Raw genomic sequence first — 25,762 nt, 5'->3', positions numbered from 1 at the left:
TGTTCAAATCTCTTTGATAATCTTCGTTCTTAATTAGAAGTAACAACCTTGAATATACCACAGTAATCTTGTATAATAATTTTGATCAGAACATAATACATTCTTTTCTATCATACTGAGATGGTAATTATAATCCACACCGAGGAATTCACAGGTGATAATGCCATAGAAGGTGAAGAGGTGTATGGTGGATACGACTTGTGGGCACTTGGGAATCACCGGCATGGTAGCCTGAGAAGTGAGGAGGTGTTGAGAGTCTGCACAATTAAAAAAAAAAAAAAAATACATCAGATGTGAATAATAAATTAAAACACTACAATAACTCATGCATGTTCCAGTTACGCAATATGTTGTCAAGCCGAGTGGTGGAGATCAGGTTTGTAGACCCAATTTTGAAATCCTTGGCCAAGGTGGAATTAGGCTGATTTGCTGAACAAGTGATCTTTGTGATTGTCCAGACACTTCAGTTATTTTGGCGAATAACTATTAGGACTTCAACCTACCTGAATACTTTGATGGCTAGACTTATGAAAATCCCAAGCCCGATCCTGAGGTAGGGAGGACCGTTCTATTAAATTAGAATAAGTGGGGATAAGTAATGGTCCGCGGTTGAGAGGTTAACCCAATGTGAATGCTTCTCCTCTCACTAAAGCCGAGGCTTGGAAAAAAAATAAAATAAGTTTCTCAAATTATACTATATGTTCTTTAAACCTCTGAATGTTTAGTTATTTCATTTCAAGATGAAAGTCATTTATTTACAAATAGCTATTACTTTAATTAGAAAAAGTTAAATGTTCGCAATTATTTCAATTTGTAATTTGATAGATATTTCTTTTCAAGAACATCTTTTAGTTGAATATTTAGTAGTAGTTAAATGATTGCATTATATAATATCTCATTTTGTATTTTTGTTATTTACTTTCAGTTGAAAATGAAGTTTTATGTATTGTAATCTCGGAAACTCGGTAGATTATGGAATGTATATAATGAAAGGAGTTTTCTTATTTCAATTTAAAACAGTTGATGGAAACCGTAGTCATGTGAAATGAAATAGGAAACCAGTTTGATTCAAGATTAAAATTAGATTAGGAAAATCCGTATGTTACACCTAGTTGGATCTGAAACAGACTGCAAAAAAGAATGAAGTTCTCACCCAAAAAAATTGCCCCACAAAATTTATAGATTTGCAAACGTGATTTGTAAAAGCCCTCAATGATTCTTCTTCCATGATAGGCCTTCCCCTAAGGGAGTCATACCAAGACTTGCTCTAATACCATGTTCAAATATTCGATGTAATCCAATGTATTAAACTGAGGAGACCAAGGCTTCTTAAATAAAGATTACAAGACTGAAGCACTAAAAATGGCGAGACTAAAAATAGTGACAACTTAAACAAACATGACCATTAACTGAGCAACTAAGAAATGCTAAGAATAGTGGGATGACTAATCACAAGGTCAATATTGCATTTCCATGATTCCAAACAGCATCTCTCTTACCAATGTTTTGATCTCCATTTTTTGGTGCCACTGGATACAAGTGCACATCGTCATGTCGCTATTATTTTAAACAAATTTAATCATTGCAAATTACTCTTTTGTTAGGTCCTTAAATTACTTCTTTGTCTCCTACTAGCTAAGTCAAAATTTATTGGTCTTGGGTTTTGGATGTTACTTTAGCTAGTCTATTGATTGTTTATCTTTGCTAAAACCCACACACTTTGTCCCATTTTCTTGGCTAGATCAAATTCTTGTATATTGGGTTGTCCCCTTGGGGGCCCGCACAATCTGAAAATAATTTCCACTGTGACTATATTTTGCCTAGTGTCTACTTTTCCCACCCACTCTAGTCCTTTTCTATTCCTCTTTGGCAGATTTATTTTTTGATGATGGTAATGTATTTCTTGGTGAAAAATATTCCTCTAGGGAAAGTCAGAGAAAGGTAATGACTTTTTTAAATTTTTTCCCTCCTAAGTTGAGCACTAAAGATATAGGATGGATCCTTTGCTTTCCTAATTGAGGATAAGGGAATGTAAATGAAAGCACAAGGGCATTTCCTTGATTGATTGATGGAACGTCAATGATAATACTAATGGAAGGGGGTTAAAAGAGAGCAATCGGAAGTTAGAAGAAAGGAAACAAAGTATTTAAAAAAAGATATTATAGCAAAGAGACCAAGGCAAAAATTAGTGCAATCCCAAAAGGGGGCATTACATTTGATATGCCCAGCCTAAGGGACATTATAATTATTCCAAGAAAAGAATAAGGTCATGGTTAGATATTCTTCTCTATGGTGGGCCAAGTGAACTATGCCTACACATTCATGTGAATGTTCTTGTTTAATCAAGAGTTCAAGGAAAACAAGAAATGTGAAATTCAAATAGGGTGAGATGTAGGCAAGGGTTAATGTTGCCATCTAAGCAGGCCACCTTGATGGATGCCAAAATTCTGCCATCAAGGCCAAGAGGGTCAAAGTCCTGCTCTTGGGCTTAGATTGGGCAAACCAAGAAACCCACAAAATTCCCTAAATCATTTTTACCATAAGAAATGTAGATAAAAGGCCATCTATGTAGACCACCTTGATGAATGCCAAAGTTATACAATCAAGGCCAAGAGGGCCAAAGTTCCACTCTTGGGCTTAGGTTGGACAAACTAATAAGGATAAGATTGCCATCTAAGTAGACCACCTTGATGGATGTCAAAGCTCTACCATCACGGCTAAGAGGCCAAAGTTTCACTCTTGGGCTTAGGTTGGACAAGCTAAGAAGGATATGATTGCTATCTAAGTACACCTTGTTGACTGCCAAAGTTCTACCATCAAGGTCGAGAGGGTCAAAGTTCCGTTCCTGGACTTAGGTTGAACAAGTTAAGAGGTTAGGATTGCCATCTAAGTAGGAAACCTTGGTAGGTGCCAAAGTTCTGCCACCAAGGCCAAGGGGGCCAAAGTTTTGCATTTGGGCTTAGATTGGTCATATTAGGGACACTAATTGTTAGGAACGGGGCATAAATAAGGAAACAAAACAAGCATCCTACTAAGTAGACCACCTTGTATAGATACCTAATACCTTCCATCAAGGCCAATGGGGGCCAAAGGTCCACTCTTGGGCTTAGTATGGTGTTGGCTTGGATTGACTTATCATGTCTCAATTTTCATGACCCAAATTAATAATGATAATAGCATAGGAAATTGCATTTTCAATTGACATTTACATCCAAGCTAACTAATGTTATTAATCTATATAGATATATGTATGCACTTATGTTTACTTTGTGGTTGCAACATTCATAGTCAAAACATAAGGAATAGGTAAATCTTGTAAATCATTTTTCTAACCCCAAAATGTAAGTTGTAGGGTTAATCAAGGAACCTAAAAAAGTTTATATTGGGTGTATGCTTTGTTTACTTCATGTATGCTCAATGTCTTCATGGACTCATATGTATACTTTGTAGTTTCAAGTGCATGCTTTGTGCTGGCTCTATATTTTTTACTTGAATATTGGCAGCATGATATGACTTAGATCCTTTTCTCTAAGAGGATGAGGGAAAACCTATCTTCAGCTTTGCCAAGCTTCTACTATCAATAAGGGAGAAACAGATAAAAAATTCATAGCACAATAATAGGAAGGATGTGGATAGGTCTCAAAACATTGCTTGAGAAAAGGCAATTTTGGGAGGGGAGAACTGTCATGTCCCTGTTTGAAACTCTAATTATGACATCCCCATTTTGAAGTACGATTTAATTACAAATAATTTAATAAATAATAATAGAAGAGAGCTTAATTAATAAATAATAATAATAATAACATATAAAAAGAGATAAATAATATAATATAATTACAATACAAATGCAATATGATTATAATATAATTATAAGATAGAGAAATAAATAAAAAATCACAATAACTTATTTCTTATATAAGATTTTAAATTTATTTTTTCTTTTGACAGGTAATGGCCCGAAGCCGTGATTATTTATTATTATTTGGTGAGATTTATTCTTATCTATTAAGTTCAAGTAGACTTGAACCCAAGCCCTCCCAAATAAGAGGCTCACAATATACCATTGTGTTGTAGGCTCTTGCCTATGTAAGATTTTAACTATTAATCTAACTATCATGCTATTAATAATTTAATATCTAATCATTTTAACCAAATTGAATATTTAATGTTTAATTTATTAACAAGACTGATGGTTTACCAAAAGACATTTTTCTCTAAAGAGATATCACCAGGGTATTTATGGAAATAGATTTCCATTCCAAAGATAGATACGGCGGAAGATATCAGTAATTTAGAGAGTGATTTAAGGATACAAGGGAATGAATAAATAGACTAGGACGTTGAGGAGGAACAGCTAGTTGACTTCTGGCATCCAGTCAGCGATAACAATATCACATTCAATAGTCAGCAAAGGAAGATACAGTCAGCAGTGATAATATTAATGGAAGGGTGTAAAAAAGAAAGCAATCAGGAGTTAAAAGAAAGGTACCAGAGTATTTAAAGGAAGATAATATAGCAAAGAGACCAGGGAAAAAATTAGGGAAATCCCAAAAGGGGACATTACAAAGGCATCATACATACATACAGGTACAACTAGGTCAGGGCCTTCGGATGAGTACAAAGTACGTACCTAGACATCTAGGTATGCCCAAGCAATCATACCCTAAGGTGCTAAGCACCAAAAATTATCAAAATAATAGATTTTTTTTTAACTTTTGTTTACTTCCAAAAACACTAAAATGCTCCTAAAAGCATTATTTTGCCAGAATACAAAGATCATCTAGCACCCCTTTTATCATTGGGTTGTCCTTACCAAAGTAATGAGACTCGGACCCAGCCTGGACTCAGCAAGGGCAACTCGACACGTGACCCAGCTCGGACTCACCTGTGACTCGGCAGTGACTCGATAAAGTGACAAAACCCTTGAAATTTAGAGAGTTTTTAGAATTTAAAGAAATTCCATGCACCCATTATTGAATAAAACTTAAAGACACAATAACATCATGAAATAGAAGGTAATTTGATCACATACATAACATACATCGATTACATAAGTACAGAGGTAAATTTTAGATGTATTAAAAAAATTTTGAAAACAAAAATTAAAAAGCAAACAAGTCAAATGAGTCAGCCGCGTCAGCTAGGCAAGTCAGCCGAGTAAGTTGAGTCGGATAAGTCAGCCCAATTGACCCACCAAGTCAAGGTCACAGTTTATTTTGACCTGGCTAAGGTAACTCGACTTGCCAACTTGGGCGACTTGCAGCGAGTCTCGTTACTCTGGTCCTTACACGTAACACCTTGTGCAGCTCATCATTCCTACCCCTCAAATCTGTTAGGATTGCCCCTCCCAAACCACCACTAGTTAGTGCGATCTCTTGTCATATAAGAAATTTGATTACAATGAGGGGGTTTGAGAGCGAATGATGGGGACACAACCCAAGAACAGAAGGGACACAACAGAAAAGGGAAATTGTATTAACTGAGAAAATAAGCTAGTACAAACAGTACAGAGAAAATAAACTTCAAAACATGCCCTAAGGGCTTACAATAGCATAAATCTGGAGATAATTTCTCCTTTCAGTACCTCCTCTCAAACTCCACTCCGAACTGCCTTTTACAATGCCATAAATCTCCTTAAATAGACCCCGAAGGGTTAAGGACTAGGAGTACATTCTAGAAAGTGCTAGTAGGCATCCACCGACCAAATAGAAGGTTCCAGAAACTGCGTTAGAAGTCGGCGCAAATCTAGAAGAATCCAGAAACGGTAACCGAACTTCCGAGAGGCGTAACTTTTGAACCGTAGCTCCGATTGACGAACCGTTTACATTTTCGGAAAGCTCTCGAAGCGCTCTATAACCCTATGGACCAGCTTCGCTCATCCCCCATTTTCGGCCCTTTTTAAGGTCATTTAATGCCCCTAACCTGACTTTGAAGCATTCTTAGGAGGTCTCCAAAACCTGAAAAACTGCAATAACTTTCAAACCGTGGGGCCTTTTGACCTGATTCTTTTTCTGGAATGCTCTAATTCACGATTACATTCATCTGGCCAATTCACACCTTCTAGTTTACCAAAATGATGGCCCAATTGCATGCTCCTATTTTTTCGAGATTTTCAAACACACTGATAGTGGAATTGTGAGAGTTGGAACCTTTATTTGACCCAAATGGGTATCCAAAAATGATAACACATGAAACAGAAACTAAGTCTAAGTACATTTTTTGGGTGACACAGGATTGCCCTTATACCTCTGGATGCTCCTGCATCAGCGAAGACCAAAATCAAGAACTTAGACCGGCAAAATTGTCACTAATAAATGGCAACTGAAGTATCCTACTATCAAATGTATTTCATTTTACAACTCTATGTATTCCTATAAACTTTTGTATATATAATAAAATATATATAAACATATGTACATAACCCAAAGGCAAAAAAATTACCTGTACCCATGTACCTAGCTATCAAACCAGACCTTGTACTCATACCCATACCATGAACTTTAGTTTAAAATTTTGTACAAGTTTGCCTGGGAACTTGAACCTAATGAATTGTGATAGGACATTTGACAACAAACCTATGAACAAATATTTCTATATTGCTACCAGATTGTTTAAATCATCAAATAGGCATGAACAGGAAAGTAGTATTAAGAAGGATCGGCTTCATAAAAAGCTGAGATGAGAAAGTTAAACATAAAATAATACATATGATATGCAGATTATTTCAAATGACCAAAGAATTTAAAATTCAGTTTTACATTTGACTCTTAAATATAAATAACTGGGTCACCTTACAATGCAGTTGAAATGCAGGAAAAACTGTATTGTCTGCTGCTACAACTTCCGCATGCTTTCTGATTAAAGTAGCCCACTGCAAAATGCATCAACTTAACCATTCAGCATTAAGAGCTCATACCATAATAATCAACCAAAATAATAGTCAGAGACACCCAATTTCTTACCTGAGAACCTTTTCTCCATTTCTGCACAGGAATTACCCCAGACATTTTGGGATTATAACGCCCTTCTTTTGTGTCACTGAAACTGTATGTCATGCAATAATAGGAAAATGGATAAATTTTCATTAGGCTTCCCTGGGCAAGTAAATATTATAAGTTGTCTGCCAGCAAACTATTAAGGTTCAGGAAAAACATGGCATTACTTCAATGGCCATAACTTCAAAAAGATTCAGAACTCCCTTATGGTTGCTGCCAAGGGAAGGTAAGCAAGCACTAAATATAAAAGCTTGCAAAATAGTATAGCAACATTTGACCTCCACAAATAATCCACTCACCTGTCGACAAAGCTCTTTGGGGAAGACATTATATAGTCATATACATAGCTGAAGTTGTACAGTGGTACACAGCTGCAACAAATTTGGGAAAACAAATAATCAGAAATTACTGTATCAGTAAAAGAAAATTATGCCAGGGTCTAATTTTTTAAGGTAAATCTTCTCATGGGAAACAACCATCTGCAATCTCATCACTTCTTTAAATATTGATTAGGTCAAGCCAAATCATAATAAATAAATTGGCATATGGGATGCATTTTCAGTAACAACTACTCAATGTAAAATAAACTGCACTGCTTTTTTAAATTAGGGCAGTTTCATTGTTAGTGTCAATTCAGAATTTGTATTAGACAGTTGTGTTCACCACCAAAAAATTCTTTGCAAAATTGTATTATTATCCTTTTTGAATCTAAGAGCATGAAGGTAAGAACAGGTTTCCACAGCCAAGTATAAGTGTGGAAGCTAACATATATTGATGCAACACAAGAAACAAATGTATAAAGTTATAAACAGATAAATGTGTAATGAACTAAGGGATGTGATTTGAAAATGTATTAAGGTGGATCAAGATGCAAACTAATGGAACACATACCTTTAGTTAATTATATTGGGTCTTGGGGACAAATTTTATAAGTAATTATATTAGATAACAAGTAAGCCTTCATTAGGGCTATGGTGACCCTCGATTAGGTTATTACAAATGTATATTTATAGGTGACTAGCACTGCAAGAATATGTGTTGTCCAATATTGCATTTGCGATGTCTGGAATGTATAACATGGAGACATAACCTACCTCAAGCATTTATTCTATATTTTAAAATATTGCATATTGCAGCATCTGTCCACAAACATCTTGTGAGAGATCTAACTTCTACATTACCTTATTGCAACATTTAATGTGTGGATCCTATCACATGTTATAAGAACTACAATTTGGCAAAGGTGAGGAAAAAACCCTAATTTTTTTAATATGTGCCTATATCTTTCAAGCAATTGTGTAATATGTAGCATGGAGGCATATCCTACCTCAGGATTTATTCTATTATTTTAAAATATCAGATACTGGGGCATCTTTGCCCACAAACATATCGTGTAAGATCTATCTTCTACAAGACCTTAATGCAACATCACATGTCTGGATCTTATCAAATGTTATTAGAACCACAACTTGGGCAAAGAGGAGGACAAAACCCAAACTTTCGCTTAGTTACCGATTCGTGAAATGAATCTGATTCAGGCACGTGAATCGGATCCGCAGATTCCTGATTTTTTTCCCAATTATGATTCGTGGAGGATTTGTGCGTGTGTATATATATAAGTATGCATTATATATACTAAAAAATGAAAGAAGTATACATAATTCTAAAACTAAATCATCTCATGGTATGAATCTATGTATCAAAGCCGTTTTGATAAAAACAATATAAAATTTTAAAAATCGAAAAAAAATTGGAAGAATCCGGACGAATGCAGGCATGGATCCGGATCTGGATCCGGCCTCTAGGGCACAAGTCCAGTAACTAAGGATTTTTTAATATTCACCTACATCTTTCAAAAATTTGTAAAATTTTCTATATTCTTGTTCGTCCACAATTATATCCTTCTATGGTCAATTTATTTTTGCCAAGGAAGGACCCCTAGTTCATGTTTGGGCTTTCCTATCCTTGCTTAATGTATCGTTTCTTCTCGGACACCGTTTGGTGCTCCCGCTCTTTTTGGCTCTCTTGTTTGTATGCTCAGTCCCATAGACCCGTTGTGGTCCTTTGTTGGACATTAATATTATTATCTTATACTTTTTTAACTAAACTTGAAGGAGCATTTACAATCCAAATTCAAGTTTAAAACATTAATATTATGTTTGGCAATTTTATAATTTTTCATAAATTTCCTTTCTAGGTCACCGGTCAAGGGAAGGAATTTTGTTTGACATTTTTACATTTCTAGAAAGTTCACTCAAATTTGTCAAGTATCTATCAATCGTATTTGTATTGTGTTCTACGGGGATGTGTGTCCTATGCTAGTACCAAGGACAGTACAAGGATGCGGGGATGGCTTTTTGAAGTACCCTACCCATCCATTTTACATGCTGAAATTTGGAAACATTTCTAGGATGGCTCTTCAGGATGTGGGAGACGACGAGAAGTTCTCAGAATGCCCAGGGACTCCTAAGCATCTCTTGGCTGTCCCTTTGGGCATTCCCTATAGCCCAGGCTACTTTTGGATGGCCAAAATTTTAAAGAAAACTACATTTTTTATTTCAATAAAAAGGCTGGACATTGATTTTGCCTTGGTGTTTGTGACTTAGATAAATAGTTGGGCATACACATCATTCTACAAATTCTATATGTACCAAGTCCTCAAAATTGCCTGCACCATACATATTTTGATCTAATATGCTTCAGCTAAAACATATCAGTTTCAATCCAACACTTCAGATGTCCTTTTCAGCTTGACAAGGTGTGTTCAAAAACCTTGTCAATTTCAAATGATCTCAAGGAAACAGAGCGTCATTGATTTCCCTTTGTATCTGTTGACATTAAGGGTCCAAAAACATTATTTATTCCCTAAATGAATTTCAGTCCATTCTGATTATTCATCACACTGCCAACTAATGGATGGGAAGTTGTTACAGTAATCCTTAACATTCTAAAGCTTATTTAGTTTTTAATATTTTGTCTATGTAGCACGGAATTGGAGTTTCTAAGATATGGATGGCAGGAGATGACATGATGTGTTTTCTGAATGGAAGCCTTTCTTTTGGGAACAGCCATTAGAAAAATAGAGAAAAAATTGTAAGAAATATAAGTTTCAATTATTTGATTACAAGGCATTTGACATATACATTGTACAACCATACTAAATAAAATTAGAGCTGAATTGAGAATTTGTATGAGAGATGATAGAATGTTACATCGTTTTAATTGTCAATGTACAGACACAACAAAAGGCCAAAAGGCTACTACTACAAAATCTCAAAATGTAGAAAATCTGAAAGTCAATATACCTATCTAACTCACAACAACGATGAAAGTATAATATGTACACACTTCAACAATAAAAACATTTGAATTTTGTTAATTTGTTTGTTGATTCTCATGTGAAATCTCAATTCCAGTCTAATGCTATGATTAAGCTTGCTTCTCAACGTCTATGATGAATTCTTTATCAATGTTGATGTGCATATTTGAAATTTCTCTATACTTTTAAAATTTCCCTATTTTTTAACAGTCGTCCCCTACCAGAAACATGTCTAGCCATCCCATAGTGTCCCTATCCCCAAAACTTTGTGGAACATGGTATTTGTATTTTTAGTCCCAAAATAATTTAAAAATGATGCAATCAAATTTGGATATGTGATAAAAATTTAGAGACACCAGTTTAAATGGGATTCTTGATTTTGATGGAAGTGGAGATGCATCTGAATGGCAGAAAAAGTACAATAAAGCTGTGTGAAATATGGTAATAAAAAATTTCTATATACTTAGCAGGTGAAGCTAAATGTTAGTATGTGCAATGCCCAATGAGATTTCTTCATTGGGCAAACTGAAACACTTTTTTCTTGGATAGAGGAGTACTAAATAAAATAATAGTGAATAAGGATCTGAATGATGAGGAAGTAGGAAAAGAAGGAAAATGAATGATGAAAAGATGGAATATAAGAATTCAACAATCAGAAATAAAATAACAGATAACACGATTATTATCCTAGGAAAATCCTCCTCCTTGAGGGACAAACCCAGCCAAACCCGAAAACTAGTTCCTTTATTCAGACTTTCCAAAACAATTACAAAATCTCTGCTCCTTATTGATGTGTTCACCCTATCAGTCAATAAGCCTGAATTTGACTTGAACAAATAAATCTCAAGCTGTGCTGTCAATCATCCAATGATCAGATACAAAAATGAACCACAGTAAAAACTGATTACAAGCATTATACAGAGATAAGAACTTATCCCAGAATGAATATCATCCTTGCATAATACTCTCTTGCAGAATAATAATAATCAATACATAGAAATAATATGTCAATATCTGCTCTCATCCAGAGCAGTGTATGTACTCTTTGTCCAAAAACCAAAACTTAACAACAATTGCTCAGAGACAAGGCTCATATTTTTGTCTCTATGTCATAATGGTAAGCAGCACCCGACAATGAAGAGGTAACATACAAAGGTGGCCAGGTAGCCGTTACCAAAATAACATTTAGCACACAAATGAAATGAACCAACACCATAAAGAGAATATGTGTGCATCATGAATGATGTAGTCACTGCCAGCAAACAGAGGAACAACATCCAGTGCCATGTCAGCACCCACATGGATACAGGTAGGAGCACAGCACAAAGTGAGAGGGATATGAAACACAAATATCGTAGGATAATAGAATAGCCACGGTGACAAATACTCATGGCGTCTCAACACACAAAGCCCCATATGCAACACATGAGCAGAAATAAAGAACAAAGGGCACAGTAATCTCAAACGTAAACTGAAAGCTTGAATTCAATGCAAGAACTGCACGAAGGCAATTAGAATGATTTCTCTCACAGCTTCTAAAACATCAAAATAAAGCTACGTGATATATGGTAACAAAAAAATTCTACATACTTTGTAGGTGAAGCTAAATGTTGGTATGTGCAAAGCCGAATGACATTTCTTCATTGGGCAGACTAAAACACTTTTTCTTGGATACACGGGTACCAAAACAAATAATGGTTAATAAGGATCTGGATGGTGAGGAAGTAGGAAAAGAAGGAAAAGGAATGATGAAAAGAAAATGAAGATTACATGATATGCACTTTAACTCCAAGAAAGGAAGATTGATTACTCCAATTTCATGGGTGCGTTCAAAATTAAAGGTGGTTGTTTCTCTAAACCCTAGCAAGTATAATTTCATCAACATGGATTTAATCAAGCAACTATAGTCCAAGCAAAGGACATCAAAAATTGTTGAATGGCGAGGATATTCAAATGTGTTAAAATTTGATGATCTCTGTAACATCCCCTTTCTGAAAATAATAATAGAATTAAGATATATTTATAATTGAGCAAATGATAAAATATAATGTAATATAAGTACAAGTTAATTAAGTTTAATGAAAGGTTAAGAGACATGCAATGAAGAGTTGCGAGCTCCTCAACCTAAGATATAAAAAGGAGGAGAGTTCGAGAGGAGATATGGAGGAATGAAGGAAGAAGGGTGCATAGGAATTAAATAAGGATCAACAGAAGAAGAAAGAAAAAAATGAGGAGGTCGTGTTGTCAAAGGCAGCAACAATGAAGGATTGTGACTCTTTCGGGTTTTAATTGCAAAAGGTTATGACTCTCGTAGAGGGTAGAAATGATTAAGGGTTGTAAATCTCTCAAAAAGTGGTAATCATGAAAGGTTATGACTCTTTTAAAGGGTGGTAATTGTGTGTGACCATTGCAAAGGGGCAGACATGATGAAGAGATGTAACTCCCCCTCACATTAAAAGAAAAGAAGGGAAGAACAGTTCATTTGAAGAAGACAGACAAGAGAGCTCAATTTGGGAGATAATTTCTTACTCTCAAAGAGCAGTGATGGAGAGTGGTGACTTAAGCCTTACAAAATGTGGTAACCCTTTCACTATAATAAAGATTATTCCAATCATTCAAGGGTCACTTGTGAATCTTCACTCATCAATCCATCAAAGAAAATCCTTCATTCATACATCAATCATTAATCTCTCAAGAAAATAAGCAAACAATCAGTCAGAAAGATCAAAAAAAATTATACCAACCTCAATCAAAACTTTGTCCTAGGATCAAGAAAGTTGAAAATTCAGCAATCTAATCAGCATCATTCAATTGTAATGTCCCATATTTTTGGCAGGTACTCAGTAAGGCCAGACCATCATTGCGAAGCTCGTGGTCTGGCAGGATGTTTAGAGGAACCTGTTGAAAGTTTAGCATTGGTCAAAGTAATACTGAGTATCTGAATCTATTATGATCTGATATATATATATATATATATATAGACAAACACACATGATAATATGCATACATATATATGTACAGATATGTATGCATATAACTTAGACAAGACATAATTCAGATCAGGCATGTATATTACTGCTGTTACCAATTCACATCGGGTTATTGCCATGATTGATATTACTACTACTACCGATTCACATCGGATTACCTTCAGTTATTGAGTATCATCACTGATCAGGGATCAGGCTTCATTTGTATTACCATCAATATACATTAAGAGTATTATCAAACATGTTGTTATCGGGCATGATTAAATTACCAAGTGATTATGAAACAGTTGTTTATGACCTACAGGGAGATAACCTTCACATTTATATATATAATTACTCTCATCAGTGGACAAGGCAATATGAAAGACATAACATACTTGCAGTTCCAGAATTAACAAAGCAACATTGCAGATTACAAACTACATTCCTGTCAGCATTCAGAATTCCAGTCACAGCATATCAGAAGCATTCAAGTAACCCAAAGTAAGTGAAGTTTGACATAAATTTGTTATCATTTCTATCAGAGATCCTATAAATTAAGATGGTATCAGAGCCATTCTGATAAGAAATTTTATTCAGAACTTATATATATATAATTTCAGACTTAAAAAAAAATTTAAATTTTTAAAAAATCAAAATGGTTAACCACATAAGTTTAGAGGATAGATTGGCGGGGCCATCAACTTTTTCTTCATGGAAAATTCATGTCATGATAATCCTAAGAGAAATGGAATTAGATAAGATAAGATAATGATATTAATGTCCAACAAGAGACCAACAAAAGAGTCTAAGGGACTGAAAGCTACGGTAGGGAAGAAGAGCAACCCAGCAGGAGCACCAAATGGTGTCCGAAAAAGAGTGAACAAGAAAGCAAAGAACTAAAACAAGCAACACAAAAGAGGACTAGAAATCCTTTCTCGGTAAAAAGAATCCTTCACAGAAGGATAAGGCCCAAAGTGACCAGAGGTTCGGGCCCGTCTCTGAATAGAACTAGAAGTTGGGTGCTACTATCAGGTGAGTCTGCGACAAGCTCTAACTAATCTGGTATATCTTGAGTCAGGCGTAGCAAGCGGCCGCTTCATGCCCCTGGAGGGTGATATGGGCTGGAAAAAGGCAGCGATAAGCTGATCCGAGGCTTGACTCTGAAGAAGCAAAAGCTATAAAGTGTGGTCGCGGAGCTGTGAAGTCTCCCAGAGGTAAAGTGCTAGACACCATTGATTGGGGTAGCTGAAGAAGTTTGAAAGAGATCTGCAATCTCTAAATAAACAGTGGAACCTACCTCTGATCTCATAGCATATAAGACATCTGAAAATGAAGTGGATCTCAGACTCTGTCTCTGACAAAGTGCAAAGGCGACAAATCTAGCCGTCTCTAGCCAAATGGTGGTCTGTCTGGCACCGAAGTTGATGTTCTGTCTGGCACCGAAGTTGATGTGAACCAACTCGAAAAGACCCCAAGGAGATGCGAAGGGCATGACTCCAGCATCGACTCAAGTAGAAAGGACGTGCAATAATCTCATCATGGATCTGTAAGAAGTGCTTTCAATAAAAGGCCATTCGTGGGCATAAACCCCCATGAGGGTTAGTCCAGGTCGTGGTGATGTACTATCTGCAAATGTTGAGCCTAACATGCTAATTCAGCTCTCGTTGTGAGGGGAGGAGGTGGGCAAGAGCATCCAATGAGAACTAGTAAGGTGGGAGACGATCTATGTCAATCCCGACCAAGCTCAATAGAGCATTGGCTTAGGAATATTGGCACCGAGCTCTAGTAGTCAAGTCGGAGCCGACAATATCAACGGAGGAGCAATATGCGAGATAGGAGTACTTGTGGCAACGCAAGAAGCCCTTGAGGCAATGGAGGAACCAAATCAAATCGAAGATGACATTGAGCCTGAAAGGGTGAGCGCCGAACTCAGTCAAGATAATTCTATGAGGAGTGTATCGGTGACATCTAATAATCCGACTGAGGAGAAGGGTCTAGACTCTCTCAACTGAAGCCCAATCTAAATCAAGAAAAGAAGGTCCCAAAACTATAGAGCCATAAAGAACTACCAATCTGACCAAAGAGTCTAATAGAGATAACTTGGACTCAGTGTCTTGAAAGTGGTGTCTGAAACACTGTCTCTCCAAAAGAGCAAGGGAGCCCAAACCCTTGGTCACCCTAGGTAGGTTGGCAGGTCTCATGCTGAAGTGGGGACCAGAGAACTTAACCCCAAGGTAAGTGTATGAGGAGACAATCTCGATCGCCTGACCCTGAAAACTGAAGTAGAGATGTGAGGTCTTTTGACAGTTGAAGACCATCACCCAAATCTTGCTCAAATTCACAAGCTAACGCTGATCGCAAAAAGAGGCCAAAGCATCAATAAGCCTCTGTAGTCCCTCCGGCAAGGAGGCTAAAAGAGCCACGTCATCAACAAAGAAGAGAATGGAGATCAAGACCTGGTGTAAATAGCAACCATCCTCAAGAAGCGAAGCCTCATGAAGGAAGGTCTCAAGCTCATCAATGTAAATGTCGAACAACATGGGAGAGAGGGGGCAGCGCTGCTTCACCCTAGTGGTGTTGTGAATTGGATTGGAGAAACCATTAGGAGTCCTAAATCTGCCAACCACTATCTAATAAAGTCTCATAATTGTTGTCACAAGTATATCTGAAATACCAATGCCTCTCAGCCTCTAGAAAAGGGCCCCCCAGGGAACAAAGTCAAAACCCTTATGAAAGTCTACAAAACAATAGTAGAGTTTCATCGCACAATGTCGAGCTTCCTCAATGATAGCCCGCAGTGTCAATATGTGATCCATAGTCTAAAAGTCAGTACAGAACCTAGCCTGCCCTCTAGTTCAACAATGTCTCCTGTCGAACTCTCTGGAGAGAATAGAATTCAGGACCATGGTGTATAGCTTGGCAAAGGTATGCCCAATCATAATAGTTCTATAATTCCCGGGGTTCGAAACCAACCCAGACTTATAGTTCAGGTAAATCACATGTCTCGACCATGAATCAGGGAATCCGATAAACACCACTCTGTTAAAGAGCACTGGAAGAAAGGAACACAAAATCGGGGTACCAAGCTTGAAAAGCTCTACCTGAAATCCTTCCTCATCGGCAGCTCTACTACATCTCACGAGTCTGATGGCCTCATGAACGGTGGATGGAGTGAAGAGGTGGCAGTGGGGGGGAGAGGGAGGGTGGATGGGCAACTAGTCGAGGATATCATAAAGGGTGGATGTATGGGAAACTAGTGAGTACCAGTCTAGGGTGAGGACGAGGGAGGGTGTCGGGGGAACAAGGTACGCCAAAAGGCTTTCAGGTCACAAGCAAGTGTATCACAAAGGGATTTGCACTGTGAGGCTACAAAAGACCACTTCTTGTAGCGAAGAAGGCAATGGTAAGAGGAGCGCAACTGAGTGTAGTCGGGGGACTGAGTCACAAGGGATGTACACAAGGAGCAGTGGAGAGCTTTACACTCGTCATCATACCACTGATTCATGGGGCAAGATTTCTGGCGAGCGGGGAATATGTAGAAACAAATAAAACTATTCCAAAAAATGATCTGAACAAAACGTGGAGAAGGCACAACAATAAAGCCATGAAAATAATTATAGACTCTGTTAAGGATCATATTCTCCCATCTATTTCTAGCCTTTCTACAGCATTTGAAATGTTATCCACTATCAAGAACACCTTTGAAATTTAAATCAATAATACTAGTAGGTTGCTAACATTAAAGTAGGATTTATTATACATAAAAATGACCAGTGAGGAAACTATCATTTCTTATTTTCTAAGAATCTCTGAACTAAAAAATCAGCTTGTTACAATTGGAAGTCAAGTTGATGATAAAGAATTTGCCATGATTGCCCTAAGGGGACTTCCTCTATGTTGGGAAACTTTTATTCGAGGACTAAGCTCTCGACCTGAGCTTCCAAAATTTGAATTACTCAAGAATGAATGCACTCAAGAGGAATCAAGATTAGTCTCAAGGGGGATAAGCCTAAATCAAGAGGGAGACATTCAAGCACTTCAAGTAAGTTCCAATAGGAAAGGAAAATTCAATCGAAATAGGAGAGAATCCAACAAACCTTATAAGAAAAGAGATTGGTCAAAAGTGAGATGTTTTAAATGTGACAAAATTGGTCACTCTCATAATGTCTACCCTAAACGTAAAAGAATTCAAGTTGCTCTAGCAGAAATAAAAGAAGAAAAGGAGGAAGTAGAAGAAAATCATGCATTTTAGTCTAACACTCTCCAGTGAGTTAGATTCAAACAAAAACACTTCGATCATAGACAGTGGAGCATCTTGACATATAACAAGTTTTAAAGACAAATTCAAAAACTTCTCAAAATGCAACTCAGAAGAGGTAACCATCGAGGATAACTCCACACATCCAATTAAAGGTATTGGATCTCGTTCCATTCATCTAAATTCTAAAATTACTCTTCAAGTTAACAATGTTTTATATGTACCTAGAATTAAAAGAAATCTAGTCTCTGTATCTGGCCTTTCTAATCAAGGATACAGAATTGCTTTTCAAGAAAGCAAAGTTTTGTCTTGGCCTAAAAATCCTAACATCAAGAAAGCCATCACTATTGTAGAGACGGGAGTTTATATAAATTTTGTAATCAATAAAATTTTGCACTAAGTCATGAAATTCCAAAGTCTATAGAAATATAGCATAGGAAACTAGGTCACCTACATTTCCAAGCATTATTATCTATAAGGAAAATTGTCAAAGGGTTACCTAATCTAAAATCAGACCTAGGTTTCTGTAAAGGTTGTGCACAAGGTAAAAATGTCAAGAAAACCTTTCCCAAAAGTGTTCATAAATCTAAAGCAATACTTGAACTCATTCACTCTGACCTATGTGGTCCTATGTCTGTACCCTCTCTAAAAGGGTGCCTCTATTATGTAATCTTTACTGATGATTATTCTAGGAGAAATTGGATCTATTTCCTAAACAAAAGGAATCTAGTGAAGTACTCTCCAAATTCAAAGAATTCAAAGCTCTAGTAGAAAATCAGTCAGGAAAGAAAATCAAAACTTTAAGATCAAATAATGGAGAAGAGTACATCTCTGAATTTTTTTAAGATTTTTGCATTACTATTGGGATTAAGGAGTTTTTTGTACCTTATAATCCTCAACAAAATGGAATTGCAGAACATAAGAATAGATCAATTGTCAAATCAGCCAAAGCTACGATGCATGATCAAAACCTTCATACTTCATTTTGGGCTGAAGCACCTAACACTGTTGTTTACATTCAAAATTGATGTCCATACTTAGTCTTAGAAAATACCACTCCAAAAGAAGTATTTACAAGCATCAAACCAAATCTAAGTCACCTAAGGATATTTGAGTGTCCAATCTATGTGCACATTCCTAAAGAAAAGAGAATAGAGCTAGAACCATCTAGCAAGAAAGGAATTCTCATCGAGTATAGTGAAAACTCCAAAGGCTACAAGGTCTATATTCTAGATTAGAGAACAATTGAAATCAGCGGGGATGTTAAATTTGAAGAAGATGTTGCCTTCAACCTTTCTAAAAATAATGATGAGATATTCACAGAACCTACCACTAGGATAAATGAAGATCATCCGATAGAGAATGAGAGGGAGAAGGACACTTCATCTTCTATACCTAATTTGGATGATGTTGAAAATAACAACAATAAAAAGAGTCCACTTTGGGCCAGAAAATTCATAAAAGAAAATCATGTTGAACCTGGTGAAGTATTAAAAGAAAGCAAGAAAACAAGAACTCAGTTTTGTTATGTTGCATTAGTAACAGAACTTATCAAATCGGAACCTTCTAACACTAAAGAAGCCTTATCAAGTCAACCTTGGAAGGAAGCTATGACTGAAGAATACAATTCAATATTAAAAAATGATGTATGGTGTTGCCCCACTTTTCATCCTCTAACCGATTAGCAAAAGTGAATACTTGTGTTATAGTGAGATGAGTGAGTTCTTAGTTGTGATTGAGTCTAGATCTAATCCCTCTTAAGTGTGACGAAGCTCCATCGGATTTCCCCTTTTCCCCTCTCCCCATTTCATAACTGGGTGGTTTTTCATTTTGTTGAAGTGATCTTATGGGTAGGTTAGTGCCTGGTCCAATGGAGATTCATGTTACTCATGCGATGATCAATTACAAGTTATGTCCGCTTTCGGCCTATCACTTTTTCAATAGAAACAAAAGCTTGCGAAAATTTGGAAATCAACTTCTCCTCAGCGAATTTCCAACCCATGAAGATGATTTCTTGCAAAAGGCACCCAATGATACACATAAATCAAAAACACAAAAATAGCAAGGTACCATATGGCGAATCCATGTTCCCTTTGCGATTATGACCTCAGAAAATGTTTAAGATTTGCCACAACTTTCATAATCACCCCCAGTGGAAAACTTAGAACAAACTTCTCCTCAACGGGTTTTTAACCCATTAAGTTAGTTTTCCGAAAATGCAATTTAGAGTGAAAAGAAATGATAAGTTGGCTCCTACAGAATCTTCACACCTCACTTGGGCATTTCCAATCCCAAAAAGGATAAAGGTCAAAAGTTCAATTAAGAAAGGAAGCGTTGGCGGAGAAATAGAAATTGTCTTCTCCTCGACGAGTTTTCAACCCATGAAGACAATTTCCCTAATTTTAAAGAAAATCAAACCGGTAATCAGATTGGATCCACAATTTGTGCATAAAACGTCTTAGAATGATAATAGAAAGAATCTAACCATTGCGGAAAAGAGTTGATGATCAAAATTCAACTTAGTGGACATTCTCACATGGAGTACTCTATTAGTAACTTCCCGAAACTTAAAGGAAAATGGGAAAGTAAGTTATGGGAAGATAGAAAGTTACCATTGAGCCAACAGAACAGTGAAAAGACCCCAAGATATCCGTTAAACCCCCACATTTACTATTTCAATGGATCTCTTCTTCAATTCATTCGTGTGGCACGAACTCTGAAGATCAACAAATGAATCGAGGCTCCCATTTATATGGAAAACATGAACAGTTGAATAAACTACCGCTCTTTCTTTGAACTGCTATTCTGTTAATGTGCATAACTTTTTCAAACACCAATATTTGTTGCATAAGCTATTCTTTTCACTTTCTTAATTCAAAACTCGTTCTCAAAACAATGGCAACCAGATTTGCGGGTTTTGACGGGTTGAACGGAATCAAATCCCAATTGCAGAATTTCACAGATACCTCTCTGTTTCTACGACATGGAGGATTTTCAAAAAAGAGTGAATTCTGAGTAGATTCATCCCATCACTGAGAAGCTCCGAGGATGTGGGTTGGTCGAGGCAGCTAGTTTTCTAGTTGCAGTTTAGACCCCAGAATTGATATACGAATGTATACACCATTACAACCCAGAGACAAGGCAAATTGTACTACCGAATAACACAGTGTTGATTTCAATCCACAAGCAAACTATGGTGAATTGCCTGCGAGTACCAAAATGAGAGGAATTCTCAAACTTGACTTTCGAAGGGGTCATTTCCGAGTTCTCCACAAAGACGATGATATGGAGGAAAGAAATCATATGCAAACATGGTTCCAAAAACCATGGAGTGCCAAGAGTAAGGTTCCTAAGACCTTGTTTGGGACCAACCTCAAACCAAAGATCATTCATATCTTGGTCCTCTTACATAGATTGAAAGGTGAGGTAGAAGCTTTGAATTTCGTTGAGCAATATTTCTTTTTAGTGCAAGTCATCTACTCTGGCACCCAATATATTAATTGGGCTCATGAGGTAAGCGAAATTCTATCCAATGCTCTTCATGCCACAAAGTTCTACAATACATTCTATATGTCATCTTTCCTCATCTATATGTTGGCCTCCTTACAACTATGGCCAGGCCTCCCAAGAGTGGAAAATTTTCCTGATGATGTGAAATCTTATGAGTTTTATCTATTACTTACAATTGGAAAACAGCTATGCAGAATATGTAAAAGTTAACGATGCATTCACTATGAGGATTTGCAAGGAGCTACAGGGATGTCCAGAAAAGAGATTCGGTCCTAAAGCCATGACAGCCATCAGCCAATTTGGGAGTTATTTCATCCAATTCTCATCCTATTCTTATTTGCGTCTTGCAGCTTTTGACGGTTTCGCCTTGAAGCTACCAAGATATCCCAGTGATATGATCGTGTTGATCAAGATCGTGCGGCAAGCTATTCAAGTGAATGTGTTGAGTGGGAGTCTGAAGAAGAAAGGGTACGAATTTCCCATGAAGGTGGGCGCTTTCAGTTGTGACACCCATTTGGATGCCAAGAACATGTTGAGGGTGTTCGAAACAAAGTATAAATTGGAGATGTACGATGTCTTGAGGCCCATGTTCGATCCGAATGGGTACGCAAGGGATGTTTTGCAAATTGAAAATGTTATCAAGCACATTACCACCATTGAAGACTACTGGGCCAATTGCAAGAACAAGAATGAGAGCCCTGATCGTGCCTTTACCAAACTAACAGTCAATCAGGTGAAAATGTACAAAGTCAATATTGATGTGGAAGGAGTAGAGGATGATGGCCAAAACATGTACCGCAATACTTACCTAACCAAGCTAAGAGGTACTCCAATAAGCTCAGAAAAAACTACTGGGCCGATTGCAAGAATGAGTTTGGGAGCCATGATCGTGCCTTCACCAAACTGATAGTCAATCAGGTGAAAATGTACAAAGTCAATATTGATGTGGAAGGAGTAGAGGATAATGGCCAAAACATGTACAACAATACTTACTTGACCAAGCTAAGAGGCACTCCAATAAGCTCAGAGCCTTATGAAGATTCTGAGAAAGAGCCAGATATAATGATGGCTCGAATCTATAAAAGGACCGGGAAATGGGTCAAATGGACCATAGCTAGAAGGAGTTGGAGCAAAAGCACAACCGCTCAAGCTTCCCCAACAGTTGCAATAGCTTCCTCCTCCTAGGGTGGCACATCAAGTGCAACCTTGGCCATTACCCAAGGGTCAGCACAACGATCAGATGGGGGTGATCAACCTCCTGACAAAAGTATTCCCTTAACTAAGACTTGTCAGGATGGCTCCCTTCCGGTGATCGGAACTCCATCAAAGGCTGAGAAGAAGGCAGAGGAATTAAAAGATGGTGCAGTCACTCTTGCCCTCTCGCCTCATAGTAGTCCAATCTCATCTATAAATGTTGCACTACTGCTTCTGAGTAGTCCCCACGTCCAAGTAGTAGATCTCGAAGATGGTGGGTGCAATGAGAGTTAGTCAACTAAATCTGATGAGGCAACAAAGAAGACTTCAGAGGCAAAGAAAGGCCCAAATTCTTCGAAGTTAGTTTCACAGGCCCCAAAGAATCCTTTTTCTTCGGCCACGAAGACACTCACTCCGGCCAAGAGAAAGATGTCTAGTATAAACACTCTTGGGACTACTTCCAAGGTGATCGGCATAGATTCATGGCTAAAGGACACCTTAGACAAAAAAAGGAAGAGGAGAGATGAAGGAGCTCCTAACAAGGAGACTTTATCTTTGGCTATCCACTCTGGATCAACACCAAGCAAAGTCAAAAAGCCGAAGACCTTGTCCGTTCTCAGACAAAATCCTGAAACAGGGCATCAGACAATGGAAATTACAAAGCCCACTAAAGAAGGAAGAATCGAAGATATGTCTGCAGATGATTTTGCCCTACATTCTATGGATCTCAAGGAGGTCAGACATGACACCAAGGTTGGCTTATGGAAGTCAACAAATGAGGTAATAGAGGGACAGCTTGAAAGCCTTAAATTATCAAAAGTCAGAATGAAGGCGGAAATCCATGAACTTAACGGTTTCATCAGGCAGTTGGTTACCCCATTGGCAAGCATCTCTGGAATGTCAATCACTAGTGATCCTACCACTACCGATGTCCAAGTACTCATCTCTCAGCTCCAAGAAGATAAACATTTCGGGCAAATAGGTAGAGAGTGGAGCGGGAACTCAAGTTAGAAGGACTAGCCATTATAAAGTAGATTGGCAATGCAATACTGAGGCTCAAAATAGAGAAGGACAACATTTCAACGAATAGAGCTACCCTAGCAGCAGAAAATGTTAAAAGTAAAGATTGTGTCTCTTTACTGAAAATGATTATCCATATGAAAGCTAGGGAGGCTGTGGCGAAAAGATCTTGCCTAAAGGAGATGAGCCTTTATTTGAGTGGCTCCAGAGCATGCAATTCAAGTTTCAAATGATCATGGCAGCAAAGGAAGGACTTAAGGATCAAGACAAAGACTATGAACTCCTAAGAGGTCTACATACAGACTCACAAACTAGTCGACAAGAGAAGGGAATTATTGGAGTAGCTATCGTGAAACGAACTTCTCCAATTACATAGATAGTTTGACGGGGATATCTTCCAGTCACCAGAATAGAGTTTCCGACCTCCACAAACTTGGCGGGTGTGTATACGTGGTCATGGAGGAAATACAAAACCGGTTAAATGTTGTCAAAGATTTAGCCAGAGAACATTCTAAGTGGCTCTTAAGATATACTAATGTACATGTTCATAGGCATGAAGAATTGATTCCAATCATTGTCGCCGCCAAGGCCTATAGGGCAAAATCAAAAAAGGGAAAGAAGGCGAAGTGATTCATATTCCGCCCCTTTCATTTTTTTGATGTAATGATTGTACTGGACAAATTGGCTGCTTGCCATTTGTCATTTTGGAGGAGATGAACCAATTTAAGTTCCTTTGTAACGGTCATATTGGAATCCTATATCTACTAGATTGAAAGATTAATAAAAGGTCGGCTAATTTTTGGTGTGAAATACTTGATGTTGCAGAGACAATTGAATGGTATTTTGTGTCAATTATTTTCTGTTCCAGTTTGCTTTATGTTAGTTTTACATTTTCTCTTCCATCTGAATTTAATCAAGGAATGAACAAAGTTTCGCTCCCCTATTTCTAAGCAACAAACCAAAGATAATAGTATTGTTATCATAGATTCAAGAGAAATCCCTTTGTGTTTTCTTTCAAGTTAGTCTTTCAGTCTCTGTAGTTAGTTTCTTGCTGGTATCAGTTTAGTTTTAGTTAGCATGTACTATCGAATCATTATGCCTTGCAGGTTCATAAGATGTGTGAATTCATAGGCTTAGTTAATCTTAAAATACCAACTCTTGCCTAAGTTAGTTCCTGTTTAGGCCTAGCTTGGTTTTCCTTTTCTGTTCTCAGGTTAAGAACACACCCCATTTTAAATTTAGAAACAAACATAATTCATTGCAAATCACTATGCAATAGGGAGTTGTACCTAGGAATTTAGAGGAAAGTTAGTCATTTCAAAACAACTTTCCAACTGTTGTAACCAAATGTTGTTCACAAATTTGGGCGTTTAATAGTTAAATCAGAAGAACAATCTATTTACCAACATATGGGACATTGTACTTAGACCTAAAAACAAATCAGTAGTTTCTTCCAAATGGCTGTACAAAATCAAACATACACTTGACGGTAGCATTGAGAAATACAAAGCTAGATTCGTAGCACGAGGTTTCTCCAAAAAGGAAGGTATTTATTATGAGGAAACTTTTGCTCCAATTGCTAGGTATACGTTAGTTAGAACCATCTTGGCCATTGTAGCACCTAAAGGATGGAAAGTCCATCAAATGGATGTTAAGAAAGTTTTTCTAAATGGTGAAATTGAAGAAGTCTACATTGAACAACCTGAAGGATTTATTGCTCACAACAAAAATACTCTTGTATGCAAGTTAAAGAAAGCACAAACAAGCTCCAAGAGCATGGTATGAAGGAATAGATAGTTATCTTACAAAGCTAGGGTATTCTAAAAATGAAGCTGACCCTAATCTATATTTCAAAATAGATGGAAATGACATGATTATTCTAGTGTTATATGTTGATGACTTATTAATTACAGGTGAAGAACATTATACTAAGCAAATGCAAACAAGACTTGGCAGCTGAATTTGACATGAAAGACTTTAGGTCTTCTTCACTACTTCCTAGGACTGGAAGTTTGGCAAAAGGGAAACTAAATCTTTCTAAACCAAGATAAATATACTATTGATATTCTAAGTAAGTTTGGAATGATGGACTATAGACCAGCTTCTACTCCTATGGAACTTAGTCTACATAAACTGAAGGAAGACATGGATAAATTTGAACCTATTGATCCTACTCTCTATAGACAGACCATTGGCTCTTTGATGTATATAGTGAATACTCGCCCTAACATATGCTATGCTACTAACACATTGAGTCAGTTCATGGTTACTCCGAAGAAGATTCACTTGATGATAGCTAAACATATCCTAAGATACCTAAGAAGAACTATTGGCATGGGAATCAAATATGATCAAGTTCAGATAAATCTTCATGGTTTTTCATATTCAGATTAGGCAAGTAGTTCTACTAAGCGTAAAAGTACTTCAGTCTTGGGTCTGAGATGATTTCCTGGTTTAGCAAAACACAGTCCTCAATTACACTAAGCTCTACAGA

General features: G+C 37.1%; 1 protein-coding gene across 1 annotated transcript in view; it reads right to left on the bottom strand.

Moving 5' to 3' along the window:
• The window catches only part of LOC149561363 (glycosyltransferase BC10-like), a 144,817-nt gene that overhangs the window by 70,174 nt on the left and 48,881 nt on the right, over window positions 1-25,762 (bottom strand). Inside the window, exons 4-6 of the mRNA XM_089825104.1 lie at window positions 7,295-7,366; window positions 6,963-7,044; window positions 6,791-6,871 (exon numbers count right to left, since the gene is read on the bottom strand). Of these exons, the coding sequence (XP_089681230.1) occupies window positions 6,791-6,871; window positions 6,963-7,044; window positions 7,295-7,366 (235 nt within the window). The remainder of the gene's footprint in view (window positions 1-6,790; window positions 6,872-6,962; window positions 7,045-7,294; window positions 7,367-25,762) is intronic.

The sequence above is a fragment of the Cupressus sempervirens genome, chromosome 4, assembly GCF_028749045.1.
Source record: "Cupressus sempervirens isolate cs-2001-9-10 chromosome 4, ASM2874904v1, whole genome shotgun sequence".
In the NCBI taxonomy this organism is placed as follows: domain Eukaryota; kingdom Viridiplantae; phylum Streptophyta; class Pinopsida; order Cupressales; family Cupressaceae; genus Cupressus; species Cupressus sempervirens.
This window is presented reverse-complemented; position numbering and strand designations above follow the sequence as displayed.